This window comes from Podarcis cretensis (assembly GCF_951804945.1).
Source record: "Podarcis cretensis genome assembly, chromosome: 5".
Lineage (NCBI taxonomy): Eukaryota > Metazoa > Chordata > Lepidosauria > Squamata > Lacertidae > Podarcis > Podarcis cretensis.
Window position 1 is genome coordinate 49,222,691 of NC_137174.1, and position 14,139 is coordinate 49,236,829.

At 37.0% G+C, this 14,139-nt stretch overlaps 1 protein-coding gene across 1 annotated transcript in view; it reads left to right on the plus strand.

Moving 5' to 3' along the window:
* RAB11FIP2 (RAB11 family interacting protein 2) overlaps positions 1–13,911 on the plus strand; it is a 31,501-nt gene extending 17,590 nt beyond the window's left edge. The window contains exons 4-5 of the mRNA XM_079976724.1: positions 4,883–4,928; positions 12,377–13,911. Of these exons, the coding sequence (XP_079832850.1) occupies positions 4,883–4,928; positions 12,377–12,604 (274 nt within the window). The 3' untranslated portion in view covers positions 12,605–13,911. The remainder of the gene's footprint in view (positions 1–4,882; positions 4,929–12,376) is intronic.
* The last annotated feature ends 228 nt before the right edge of the window (positions 13,912–14,139 follow it).

The window sequence follows — 14,139 nt, forward strand, 5'->3', positions numbered from 1 at the left end:
TTTTAAAAAAAAAATGTTAATGTGTTTATTAGAAAGTGATTATTGTGTTTTTCAACTTTTGTTCCCTAGTAAATTGCTCTAGGAAAGACACTAATTGATTAAAAGATCTTCTAACTCCTGAAAAAGGAACTAATTACAGGCAAAACTAACATTCTGAAGACAAGAATGAAAATAGCAAAATTTTAAAGTGATTTTGAGCAGATTGACATATTTTTTAGTCTGCTGTATCATGGCAAATAGAAGCAAAGCAGGTTTGACTTGTATCTTGTAATCTATATTTACAGCTTATGTTTTGAAATGTTCTTTTACTACTTCAAACATATTTTTTTTAAAAAAATCACAGCTTAAGGAAAAAATTAAATATTTTAAGTAATCTCCATCTGTTATGTTTATCTTTCTGCTTTCTTCTCTGTCAGTCTCAGCTGCAACATTATTTGCCTCATCTGTGAATTTTCATTCTTCTGCACGCTGATGAGCTTTAATGTTCAGGCTTGATGGCTTTAGGGTGTTGGGCATTAACTTGGAATGCCTCTTGTTGACAATACAGATATTTGTAAAGTTTCAAACAGTCTTAATAGTTCCATTGTTTTCTGTCTTGAGACTTATTTTTTTTCCATATTTGCAAAGTGTGGTTCTTTTCACTTTTCCTGAACTATTTTTTACTCTCTCTGTGTGAGAGTAAGTGTGTGTGTTTAATAATCCTGAATATTGGTAGATACTATAGAAATACTGGCAAAGCACATAAATTGTGTATGTGTTTGTGTGGTATATCTGAGTGAAGTTAATTACAAAGTGTCCCTTGGTTTTAAAATACAAAAAACAACAACTGTAAAATTACAGAATTATCCAGTTTGCAGTTCAATTACAAAATAGAAGTCATAATGAACAGGAATCCAGAAGCCGGATGAAATGGATATGTCTCCCCTGTTCAGATGGAATGGAGAGAGAGAGAGAGAGAGAGAGAGAGAGAGAGAGGTGTCATCTGCATATTGATGACACTGCACTCTGAATCCCTGGGTTACTTACTGCATATGGGTAAAAATTGTAGGAGAGGTAGTGATGGCAGATGAAGGTGATGGACTATATGGAACTGACGGAAATGACTGGCAGAATCCGAGACCAGGGAGAAGAGTCAGTAGAAGAAGATTGGAAGAAATTTAAAGACTATCTACAGAAATATTGTAAAATTAAGGAATGTTAGAAGGATGTTGGAATGAAGTTAAGTGGTTTTAGTAGTAATGTTATAAAAGAGTATTTAAAGATGGATTATTAACAGGTGAGAATGTAAAGTTATAATATATTAAGATAAATTAGTAAGATAAAAGTAAAAATGGAAAGGATTTGCTGAAATAACTAATTGAACTAGAATACAAAAAAGGGAGGTGTGAGGAGGTCAGGGAAACAAGTAAATGAAAGACAAGATATGGAAAAGTTGGTTTGTTTTTAATTGTTTTTACTTTATTGTATTTTTTTTTTTTTTGTTTCTTATTTTTGTAACTTTTTTGAAACTTTAATAAATATTATTTAAAAAGAGAGAGAGAGAGAGAGGGGTAAACACCACAGGCAAGGGAAAGCTGAGTGAAGTTGGACATGCACTCTGGACTTTCAAAAGGCTGAAATATTGAAGGCACAATGGTAGACAGTTCCAGCAAGAAAGAAAAGTGGGAGGCACCTAAAGAAACTGGTGTGGCTGCATAAGGAGCTTACAGAATATCTGAGATGTAAGCAGTGCATATATAAGAAATGGAAGAAAGGAGAAATCATAAAGAGATGCCAACAGCTGCAGGGAGAAGGTAAGGAGGGCCAAATCGCTGAATGAACTCAGGCTTGCAAGGGAGGTTAAGATAATTAAAAAGGTTTCTTTGACTATGTTTGAAGCAAGAACAAGCAAGCAGTGAGATGATGGAGAAATGCTATTGGGTGACAGGGAGAAGGCAGAACTGCTGAACGCCTATTTTGCCTCTGTCTTCACTCTGAAGGAAAGCAGTGCCCAACAGAATAAATGATGCAAGGAGGGTGCTGCAGCCCAAACATAGGGAAGGAGGTGTTAAGGGAACACCTAGCTGCTTTAAATGAATTCACATCTCCAAGTCCTGATGAGAATTCCTGGAGACTGGAGGTGGGGAAATGTTGTTTCCCATCTTCAAAAGGGGAAAAAAGAGGACCCAGGTAACTACCAACCACTCAGCTTCACATCAGTATCAGGAAAGGTCCTAGAACAGATAATTCAACAATCAGTCTGTGAGCACTTAGAAAAAGATGCTGTGATTACTAAGACCCAGCATGGGTTTCTCAAAAACAAATCATGCCAGACAAATCTCATTTTCTTTTTTGATAGAGTTACAAACCTGGTGGATCAGGGGAATGCTGTGGATGTAGTATTTCTTGATTTCAGTAAGGCTTCTGACAAAGTCCCCCATTATATCCTTTCCAAGAAGCTGGTAAAATGTGGGTTGGACAAGGTAACTGTTAGGTGGATTTGTAGCAGGTTGACCGAACCCAAAGAGTACTCACTAATGGTTTCTTGTCATCCCTGAAAAAAGTGACAAGTGGAGTGCTGCAGGGTTCTCTCCTGGGCCCACTGTTGTACAGTGTCTTTATTATTTACTTGGATGAAGGTATTGAGGGGATGCTCATCAAATTTGCAGGTGACACCAAACTGGGATGACACCAAACTAGCTAATTCTGTGGAAGACAGAATTGGAATTCAGGATTACCTTAACAGTTTAGAGAACTGGGTCCAAACTAACAAAATGAATTTCAGTTGGGACAAATGTAAGGTTCTACACTTAGGCAAGAAGAATCAGCTCCAAAATATAAGATGGGGAACACCTGGATTGCCAGTAGTACATGTGAAAAGAATATAGGGGGTCTTAGTAAACCACAAGCTTAACATGAGTACCCAGTGTGCTGCAAAACAAACAACCCCCCAAAAAACCCCCCACTAATGCTATTCTAGACTGCTTGAAAAGAAGTAGAGTGTCCCAATCAAGGGAAGTAATAGTCCCTCTCTATTCTACCTTGGTCATACTGAGGCTGTTCCAATAGCCTCCTTACAAAAGGGTTAAAATGTATTGGTTTTAAGAATTGGCAATAAATAATCCTGATTTTCAGATCTTTAAGTACAAAGTCAAATGAATGTCATTTAGATCTTTGAACAGCAAATGTTGAAATGGATCTACTAACACATACCAAACTGTAGGGGCTTTTAATCTGTGACAATTAAATTTATAATCTTTTGATCCTAGCAACTCTTATTTTTAAAAAAATGTACAATTAAAATCTTGCCTTTCATAAAGACAACTTTTTGTTTCTTGTATAAACTGTTTTAGCAAATTATGTTCCACGAGGGCATTTTTATTTTTGAGATTCAAAAAGGCATGTAAGTCATCTTATAATTATTGCAGTTGCACAATTAATAGCAATACAGAGATAGTGGTAATTATACCAAGGAGTGTATCTGAGGTGCCAAAACATATCTTAAGGCTTTTATATTTAGAATTGTCCCTGTGAATTTTCCCATAGTCATTCTGAGAGAACTAGGAAAAATTATCTACTGTTCCTTGTTTGCTAGCTCTTAAGAAACTATTTTTTGCAATTTAGAGTTGATAATGCATTGAATTTAAAAATGCAACCCTTGGTGGAGTCACTACAGTTTAATGACAACAACAACAACAACAACAACAATAATAATAATAATAATAATAATATGATAATATTGATTCATATCTCCCTTTTTCTGGTAAGTGGAGGGGATAAATTTTTCATCCTTCATGATTGCCCCTCCTACACAATAGGAATGAAGGTCAGCTTGTTAATTGTCTCCTCCAACGATAGACTCCTGCACTTTAGGGTAGGCCTTGCCTCATGGGTGTCCTGAAGAGCTTTCTAAAACATTTTTTTCCCTTCTTCTTCTTCTTCTTCTTCTTCTTCTTTCATCATTGGCATTTCAGCCAAGCCCATGGGTGTATTAAATTTTGTTGAATGAGTTTCAGGACAGCCCTGTTGGATGGTGCTTTGAAGAAGGCTGGGAAGCATTACTTCTTCACTGAAACAAGAGTAGGCTTGAAAATAACCATTTTTTCTTGTGTCATTCTGTTGGATTGATGACACACTGGGACTGCCCCATGGTTGTCCTGGTGACTGTGAAGGTAGCTTTGGCAAGGATGTTGAAGTCCTTCAGAGTTTACATCATGGGAGTCTTCAACACCAAACCAGATACATGCCACCTCTGTCAGCTCATGCAGGGAAACTATTGGGCAATGTGGTGGATGGTACTCTAACAGTCCTCAGTCCTGACTGTCAGGTCTGGAACGGAAGATCAAATCTTTATAGATCATAGCAAACCAGTCCCCCTACTTATCAGGCACAGTTAGGAGAAATTTAGTCCTAGCTCTTCCGCACAGATCTCAGTAATATAAATTGTGCCAGCTTCCTTTTGCAAGATCGAATCATGGATAATTGATGTTTTGTTTTGGACATATTTGCCATGTAATAGTAGCAAGTCATTACTTAGTGCCTGGCAAACAACAATAGTTTGCAAATGTGGCAGGGTGGGGTCACTGAGTTTGGAGGAGGGATCACAAAATGGTACACCCACCACTGGGTCTCTTTAAGTTAACAGCTAGATTACATGTGACTTTCACTAGCATTTTAACTCTCTGACACACTTCTGCCTTCCTTCCGTTCCCAGGTATGATTGTAATGAATAAAGACTTCCTCAGTGACAATGATGGGGCAAACCTGATTGTAACATTATATGTTGTTATTTTGTGGGTGGTAAGGCTGCTGGTGGGAATTGAAGGTGACTCTGTTCTACCTCTATATGAACAAAGGAAAAAAGAAAAAGGAATTTATTATATAATTTTGTTTGCTTCCATAGTTTTAATGTGAATCCTGCGCATATCGAAGACCTCAGGAAAACTGTGGTAAGTTACTGCTTAATCAATACTCCACTTGATGTCTGAGAGTTGTTTTAAATAAAACAGGGTAAATTTTATTTAACCCTATTTAACCTATTTAACCCTATTTAAGTGTGTCATTGCGCTGTGGGTTAAACCACAGAGCCTAGGACTTGCCGATCAGAAGGTTGGCAGTTCGAATCCCCACGACGGGGTGAGCTCCTGCTGCTTGGTCCCAGCTCCTGCCAACCTAGCAGTTCGAAAGCACGGCAAAGTGCAAGTAGATAAATAGGTACCGCTCTGGCGGGGAAGTAAACGGCGTTTCCGTGTGCTGCCCTGGTTCGCCAGAAGCGGCTTAGTCATGCTGGCCATATGACCCGGAAGCTGTACGCCGGCTCCCTTGGCCAATAAAGCGAGATGAGCGCCGCAACCCCAGAGTCAGTCATGACTGGACCTAATGGTCAGCGGTCCTTTTACCTTTACCTTTAAGTGTGTCATAAATATTTACTTTGTTGTATTATATATATAAACATAAGAATTACCTTACTGAATTAGGCCCAAGGGTGTTGCACGTCAGCATTTTGCATCTAACTGTGTCTAGCCAGATGCTTCTAAGAAGCTCATAAGCAAGGCAGTCTTTCATTGTTGTTCATCCCAACACCTGATATTTGCGGGTCTACTGCCTCTGAACATGTGGACTCAATTTAGCAACCACCATCAAAGCTAGTGTGGTAGTGAGTTTCAGTTAATTATATAAGAACATAACCCTGCTGGGTCATCAAAGTCCAGCATTCTGTTCTCCCAGTAGCAAATCAGATGCCTATAAGAAGCCCAGAAAAAGGACATTAGTGCAATAGCTAATGAGTCCCAGCAACTGGCATTCAAAGACATACTGTCTCTTGGTTTGTCTTGCTCCATACAACCTTTCCAACTCTACATCTTTTTTTTTTTAATGCAGCTGCTAGAACTGAACACAATTTTCAAGTGCGATCACACCATAGATCTACATAAGTAGATTATGATAATGTCCTAAACTGGCTGCCAATCAATGTAATGTGGTGATTTTTAGTTCTGTGGTTGTTTTGAAGAATTCTAGCAAATGGAGCATCGATTTGCTGCACCAGCTACACACCCACCCACAGCACCACCACCACCACCAGCTGTTATAAGAATGTGCTCTCCTTTTGTTCTGACATACATGCGTAGAGCTCCTTCTCATGTGAGGTGGGGGGTGGAAGCATGACTGACCTAGGATCCAGCTTTATGTAGAGGAGTTGTACACATGTCTCTCTTGGAATTCATGTAGGGATTCTTCTCATACTTGCTTAACATGGAGCTGGCCGTGCGTTTGACTGGTTTGCTGGTGTGCTCACCAACATAACCCCACTTCCCCTCTTAGCAGGTGAGCATTCCTTACATGAAAGAAAAATAAAATCCTTCATCCATAATTTTAAGAGCAGTTACCATGTCCCTCCCACATCTAGCTCTTCCCTTTTCTAGCATGGACAGCCTCATCTCTTCTTCAGCTTTTCCTTGCAGGGAAGTCTGCTTGTTTCCTGCTTGGCAGGGGGTTGGACTCGATGGCCCTTGTGGTCTCTTCCAACTCTATGATTCTATGATTCTAAGTCGTTCTAGTCTCATAGTCATGTTAATTGAGACAACTGAAATATTTCACAGCCACGGACTGTCAGCTATTTAGAGGAGCTGCCAAGATTAAAAAAAAAAAAAAGTCTGACATCGAGCTTCTTCAAGACGGCACCTTTGCGGGTTTAAACAGAGAAAAAGAACTGCTTATATGAACTGCCTGTAAAAGCATTTGGGAGAAGGACCAAAAATCCCAACACTTAAATTATCCGATTATTTGGAGCTGGCTAAATTGACACAGAAAATAAGAAATCAAAGAAGTGCAAAATTTAACAATGAATGGGATAAATTTAGGATATATATGGAAATAGAGACAAGGGGAAAATTAAAATGTTGATCAGAAACACATATGTACTTATAGAAATCACAGTAGGCATGAGATAACGCTTACTACGTAAAAAGTTTTATTAAGGAATAGACACAGCAGATAGATAAACAAGATAATAATTTCCGAAATCGAGATAAAGGGAAGTCGATCAATGTCATCAAAGTTGTATGTATTTCATGTTTTGTTTTTTTTTCTTTCTCTTTTTCTGTTTTTTCTTTTTCATTTTGTCTTTTGTATGTTTGTGAAATATATTTATGTCAAAATTTAATAAAAAATTAATAATAAAAAAAGAGACAACCAGAGCAGTCAGCATGCGGTACCATAATGGAGTTATGGTTAATAAATTAGCTGCAGCAATAGTCTTTATTCAGTCTTTATTCAGTCTGCTCAGTGGAATACACACTCTTAAGGAACAGATTTACTGAAAGACAATGAACTCAACTAGTCTTTCACAATTCCAAATCCTATGAATCTTTATGAGATGTTTTAGGAGGATTTAACAAAGTGAGTGTGCTAAGTTGAAGAGTAAATATATCAAGATTGCTAATACAAATAACAAATGAACTCTCGTGATGATTAAAAATGCTCACAAAGTGTAATCTGTTTTTGTTTGGAATATTCAGCTGACCCTGAAAATTCAGGAGAATAGCTAATGTGGTGAGAATAAAAACAAAACAAAACAAAAACCTTCCCATTGCTTTAGAAATACTAGTGCTCAAGCCTATTCTATGAGTTAGGTAATATTTTTATTTAAAATGTTTTAACTTGTTTTGGGGTGCATTCTAGTGAAATTTAGTCATAACTTAAGTCCATAGGCATATCTTGCATATATATATATATATATTTAATATCCAACATTAGTCACACACAATGTATACCCATTGAAATCAATTATTTAAAATGGGTCTACTCTGAGTATGACTAATATCGCTCACTGAATTCATTTGTGGCTTACACTTAACTGCCAGTAGGTGTGTATAGGATTGCAGCCTTAGAGATGGTTTTCAGTATATTGTCTGGAAAATGCTTAATTGGCTTCTATGTATTTTAATGATAACAGCCAACATTATGCAATAAATTGCTAGTGAATGAATTTTTTTTAAGAAAGCAATTAGTTTTCCTTAGAGAAATTAAAGGTGATAAAATAATCCAGTTTTGGACTTGTTCCTCTCTAGGAATGAGCTAACCTTTGTTACTTGCAGTGCTGATGCCCAGTTCATTTTGGGCAAAATACAGTTAGAGGATGTTTTTATATAGTAAGTTTGAAACACAACTATTGTAAAAATTCAAATGTTGTAAGATTATTCTGTAAGTAGTTTGAAGTAATTTAAATGACGTTCCTTCAATGAATTATTTCTTTTATTCCCTTGGAAGTGGTGTTTGGTAATTAAGTTTATATGCCTTGTGCTCTGGTGGTGCCAACACCTGCCTTTGAATGAACAGTGTTTAAACAGGAGCAATAGCCAGTTGAAAGGGCAGCAAGAGCTCTTTAAAGCCTAATTAGGAACTGAAAGGGAGATGAAGCAAGTAGGACAAGAGATGAGAAAGTGGTTTAGATGATATTCCCAAAGCAAAGTTCCTCATTAGAACAATAAACAGATGATCAAAGTATGCCAAGTTGTCATTTTATCTCCCCGTTTCCCAGCAATTGTGACTATCAGTTTGTACCCAAATAATATTTGGTTATCAAGGCTTTCTCAACATGTTTACACATTTGAAATCTTACCCTTTTCCTTGCTCTTTTCTGAATGATAAGTATCATAGTCTGTGGGATTCTTTGTTGTTGTTGTTGTTTAGGAAGTTACAGCAGAATATTTATTTTCCAGAAAGATTTGTCCTCAGTCGTTGAACACATGTTTTCATTTTACTTGAAGTACTAAAATTGTAGTTTTCAATAGCTATGGCACTTGTATGCATATAACCATTTTACTTGAAATAATCATATGGTCTGTTTTATAAATGAACATCTTAAAGATACATCACACTGAACCATCTGGGATATATTATATAATTAAAAACTATATGACTGCTACTAGCTTTTTTGTAGGTTAGAAGTACGTCAGATTTTCTTACTTTCGTTTACAAACATGGTTTTAGTTTTAGTTTGTGTACATACACACAAACATTTTTGATTATCCAAACCCTTCATTTGTATCGCAGAGATAAAATAACTATACATGAATATACTGAATTGGCTTTGAATTCAAATCCTTAAGACAAAAACTTACCACATAGTAAGTTTCTCTTAAACACATTAATCTACAAAATATTACTTCGAGATGTAAATATTCTTAATTGTGGTAATTGATAAAGGAAAGTTGGCTGAAGTGTAAACCAGTCAAAAATTCTTCTGTTTACAGTTATTATCAAGAGCTCAAAAATTTAACAGTTGACTGATGTTTTAACTTGTAACATTTATACTGGCTCACTAGCTTGCCTTTTCTAATCAGCTATATTTTACACACCAATTCTATATTTTTTAAAATACTTCCATTCTGCTCTATTATCCAAGTTATTATCAAGGTCTGGGGAAATTTGGGGTGGAGAGAATGTTTGCTTTTTCCAGGGATCCACCCCCACAATTTTTAGCACAGCCTCTAACATTTCACTATTCTTACTTCTAAGGCTGCAGTGCTAAGCCCCACTAAACTGAGTGAGTCTGAATAAACATCCATGGAATCGCACTGAAAATATAATAAATTTATCAGATTGTACAATTGTATATGTTGAGTTATGAATTAGGTGTGTCATCATAGTGTGAAACATATATAGATTTGATAGGGATGCAAGCACTGCATATATTTCAATTCCCCCCTGAAAAATTTCCACCCACCCACAGCTTCACTGCATGCTTACCTGGGAGTAAGTTACTGAACTCAGAGGAGAATCCTTCCCAGTAGACATGTATAGGATTAGACTGTAAATCAATTAAATTTGCCCATCAGTGTTGTGAGTTTCTAATTTTATTTTGTAGGCTAGCTCAAAATTCTGTATGCAACATCAGCAGCCCTGTAGGTCAGTTTAAATAGGTCTTCCTTTCCAGCTAACTGCTGTCTCATAATTGTAGTATATTTCTTACTTTGTTCAAACGTTGCAACCACACATTAAGCAGTCTGGAAAAAGAACATAAGCAGCCTGATCCATAAACTATTTAGTCCCATTGAAATCTGCTTAAATCCAAGTGCTCTGATTTTTGTATCACAGACACAGGAGGACTAGAATGGGTAATTAGACAAACAAGGCTTAAGAAGCTACATAAATCCTTGGCTGCATTCCTAAAGGTTGAGTTGTGAAAGAAAGGCAGTTCAAACAGTAGTTTTTGGATATGCCTTGGTTTACACAATTCCGTTCTCCACATTCCCATGGTAGACGAGGCTTGGCATGTAAAGTGGCAGAGAGGAGCTACCAAAAGAAAGGAAAAATGGAGCACAGAGGAATGTGTTCTCTCTCTCTTCCACACATAGGATTAGGGCAAGCGGTCAGATTTAAAGAGGCCAATAGATAAATATATTGGGGTGAGATATTGGGGTTAGCTGGGACTCAGAAGGTTCAGCAAGCTTTCAGCTAAACAGGGATTTTTCAGTTGTCAGTTCTTCATTGGCCATCCATCTGCCAAAGTGCTTGGGATGCAACTACGGAATCTGGCAAATTTTTGTAGAACCGTTGTCCAGTTCTGTTTGTCTGACAGTGCTGATGAGTCTGGCTGTTATACTTTTAAATAAAAAACCCTATTTTGTGTTCCTGATACTAATAAAACTGCTTTCAAAAGGCAGCAGTATTTTTATACATATTTGTGATTTGATGACTTGCAACTTCAAATGATGACTTGCACTTGTGAAATGGTCATCACAGACAAATCACCATACCAGACATAACCACAAATACAATACTTCTCAAAGGAGACAGTTCACTCATTGAGCCACAGGTTTTTGAGCAGTCAGTGGTATGTGCATATGTGAATTATCCATAACTTGCTATTTAAATATAGAAAGTGATAGATGCAGACAAGTCTTAAAATAGCGCCTGGATTCATTAAAAAGCAAGAGTGCAAAAGAATTATCTCACTGTTGGGAAGCAACCAAGAAATGTTTTTGAACCACATCTATTATCCATTTTAATCGTTTTGGATTCTTTTCAAATATAGACTGGTTCCCTTGCAGCATCTTCTGCCAGGAAAGTGGGAAATGTTCCAGAGAAATGTTCACTTAATAATGCTGTACTGTGGGTCCCAGATGGAGGCCTGTTTCCCTTAGATCTCAATTACAATCTGCTCCTGCTTTTGCTACAGACCAACAGTGAGAGCTTGAAAAGTTGGTGTACTATAAACTCAGTATTTATATTTTGCTGCAACTTCTCTTTCCTTTCTTACTGAAGTGCTGCCAGAATTAATCAGCAAAATCATTCTGATGGTTGCAATATTCTCCTGGTACTGTGATTGCTTAATGAATTAGACTGTATGTAAGCAAATGCTCACAAATCAGAAATGATCTTGTTTGAGACTGACTTCATTATATAACATAATCGTTGTTAGAAAAATGAGAATTGTCAACCGGTGGTTCAACCCATGTTTTCGTGTGTAATGGCGAACTGACTGAAAAACAGTACAGGGGGTCCTGGCACAGGTGGTGTTGTCAGTTGTTGTCCTGGCTATCAGAGCCTATTCCAATTAAACCACACAGAAATACACCGGGCAAACACTTGAAATAACTTACATGTAGTTTTCATGCTAGCATGGGTTACAACCATGTAAAGCTTGTACTACACACAGTGGGAGATCCCTGTAGTGAATATTCTCAGATGATCTGACCACCCAGTAGAAATATTTCCAGTGGCTCCACATGGTAGCTGTAGCCTAAGAATCAAGTCCTTAGTCCATATCAGTCCATTTGGTGCAAAGGATATGTACTTTAGTGAGACAGTATTCCTATATTCTGGTGCTCCTTCAGCATTTCTTTGTATAATGATTCGTGAGGTATTAAGAATCTGGGATTCTGTTACAGCAAACTGCTCACTAATTCATGAAGTTTGTGACCCACTGGGTGTTATCCTCATGTTCCATGAAGATGAGAGTTACACAGCATCAGTGGCTGATGTATTACAGTCCAGTATTTAATGACTGGGTGGAGGAGTTAGGTTAGACAAGATTTGACTATACTTTTCACATTTTTAAAGAATTTGGCATATTACACTTCTAAGCCAGCATGAACTTGGAGCATTGTAAAAATGCATTTACAAGGTATACATAGACTTGATGAATCCTCTAGCTATGCATTAGTTGAACCAGATAAACAGCTTGTTCAAGGTACCAACAGCTGCTTTTCTCTGTTCCTCTTTATGTAAATAGGCTGTTATTGTGCTAGTCAGATACTATGTCAAAGGGGGAAGGAGTTGCTATATGTGGTTTCCGATTTGCATCCTCTCTTCTAGTACTAGTACTGGTATTAATGTGGTTTGAAGTTCTGTAATGTTCCCCCTCAAAAAAACCCACCTCTCTTTATTCTAGGATGCAAATCCTTTTGCTGCTGCTGCAGGGTATCGTAACCTTACACATGAAGAGGTCTTACAAGAATTAGTGAAACATAAAGAACAACTGAAGAAGAAGGACACCCATATTCGTGAACTTGAGGACTATATTGACAATCTTCTTGTGCGAGTAATGGAAGAAACTCCTAGTATTCTCCGAGTGCCATATGAACCTTCTCGGCGAGCTGGCAAATTTTCAAAAAGCTAAGCCAGTGCCAACACCCGATGGTATTTCTTCAATAAGGTGGACTGCTTATTTCAGTGTTTTGATATCTTCGCTTCCCTTTTTAACTCTTTACATTCTGAGAGAGTTTTACTCCAAATACTGATTAGTATTGTCAAAACTGGCAACCCACATGAGCTGCTTAGTGCTTTTTGGAAAAGTAAGATTTAAATTCCATTTGCTATGAAACATTCCTCTTAACATTTACATGCAGGCGTCTTTTGTTTTGTTTTTAAATTTTGTAGTAACTTGTATACCACTATGAGCTATACAATCCCAGACACATACTTGAATATTTATTTTGCACTTCAATCAGTCTCTTTGATGTTACAGCATGCTGTCTATGTGTATGCGCACAAGCGGGATGTGTTTTGCAGCTCTAAACACGAAGGAAAATCTGAAGATGTGAGATTTTATTGTTAGCATTTTATGACCAGAAATCACCAGTAGAGGATTATCAGTGAGGAAGTGTCATGTGTTTTTACATAAGGATGCTGACAGCAATGGTTCCTGAATGGAGTGTATTTGAAGCATTTGTACCCAATAAGAGTCAGGGGCTTTTGAAATGGCAAGTAGCAATATATTAAAATTGGTATGGATACTAAATATGAGGATATGGCATGCAAATATGCATTAAGTAAAGAAAGCATAGGAAAGTGATGAATGAATACCTCATTTTCTGAAAGTTTATATGAATTATGGGAAATAATGCTGATGGACATGTCAGCATTTACATCTTTCCTTGGCTTTTGCCAAATTTGGGAAATGGAAATTGTGTGCTCGCTTGTGTTTCCCAATCTAGGAGAGTGCTTTTTAAAATGGTGAGTTGTTGTTCTTTTCTTAAGTACTATATTCTGTGTCCAAATCAAATATTGACCTTCACTTAAGAGTGACAGATGTATTTGGTTAAGCATGTCTCTTGACTAGGTGACATTTGTGTATAGTGTTGTGTGCCTGTTGCAAAGTGGCAAAATGCGATTCTAATGGGAAGCACTGCCACGACGAGAAAGATAGTTTGCTATACCAGTAATAAAAACTTTGCGTTGTTTTAGTTTGCTTTATACAAAACTTTAAACAGAACGTTTGCTAACATGAAGTGAAATATAGGTTTTAACATAAGGTACACGAAGTGTTAAGAAGAGGGTTTCTTTTTCTTTTCAGATTTTCTTTTTTCTTGCTTGTAATCTACATTTCTCAAGCATGGATATAAAGAGGGTTTCCCCATCCTTTTAGACTGAAAAAGAATACTAATTGAAATAGCTCTAATTTTTTGTTGTTACCATGTCAAGAACCTTTCCTTAATCAAAACATTCTTTTAACTAAAATAATAGGGCAGAGCTGTCATCAGAAGATGATGGAAAGGGGAGTGTTTCTATTATTGAATATCCTCAGCCACATTAAGCAGACTATTGTGCCATGGACAGATTCATTTCCACTTTCCTATAGCAATTTTGTAATTCCTAATACATGTGTAACTCTAAATGTTGGTACTGTGTCTTAGAAGAACATGAAAATCTTTT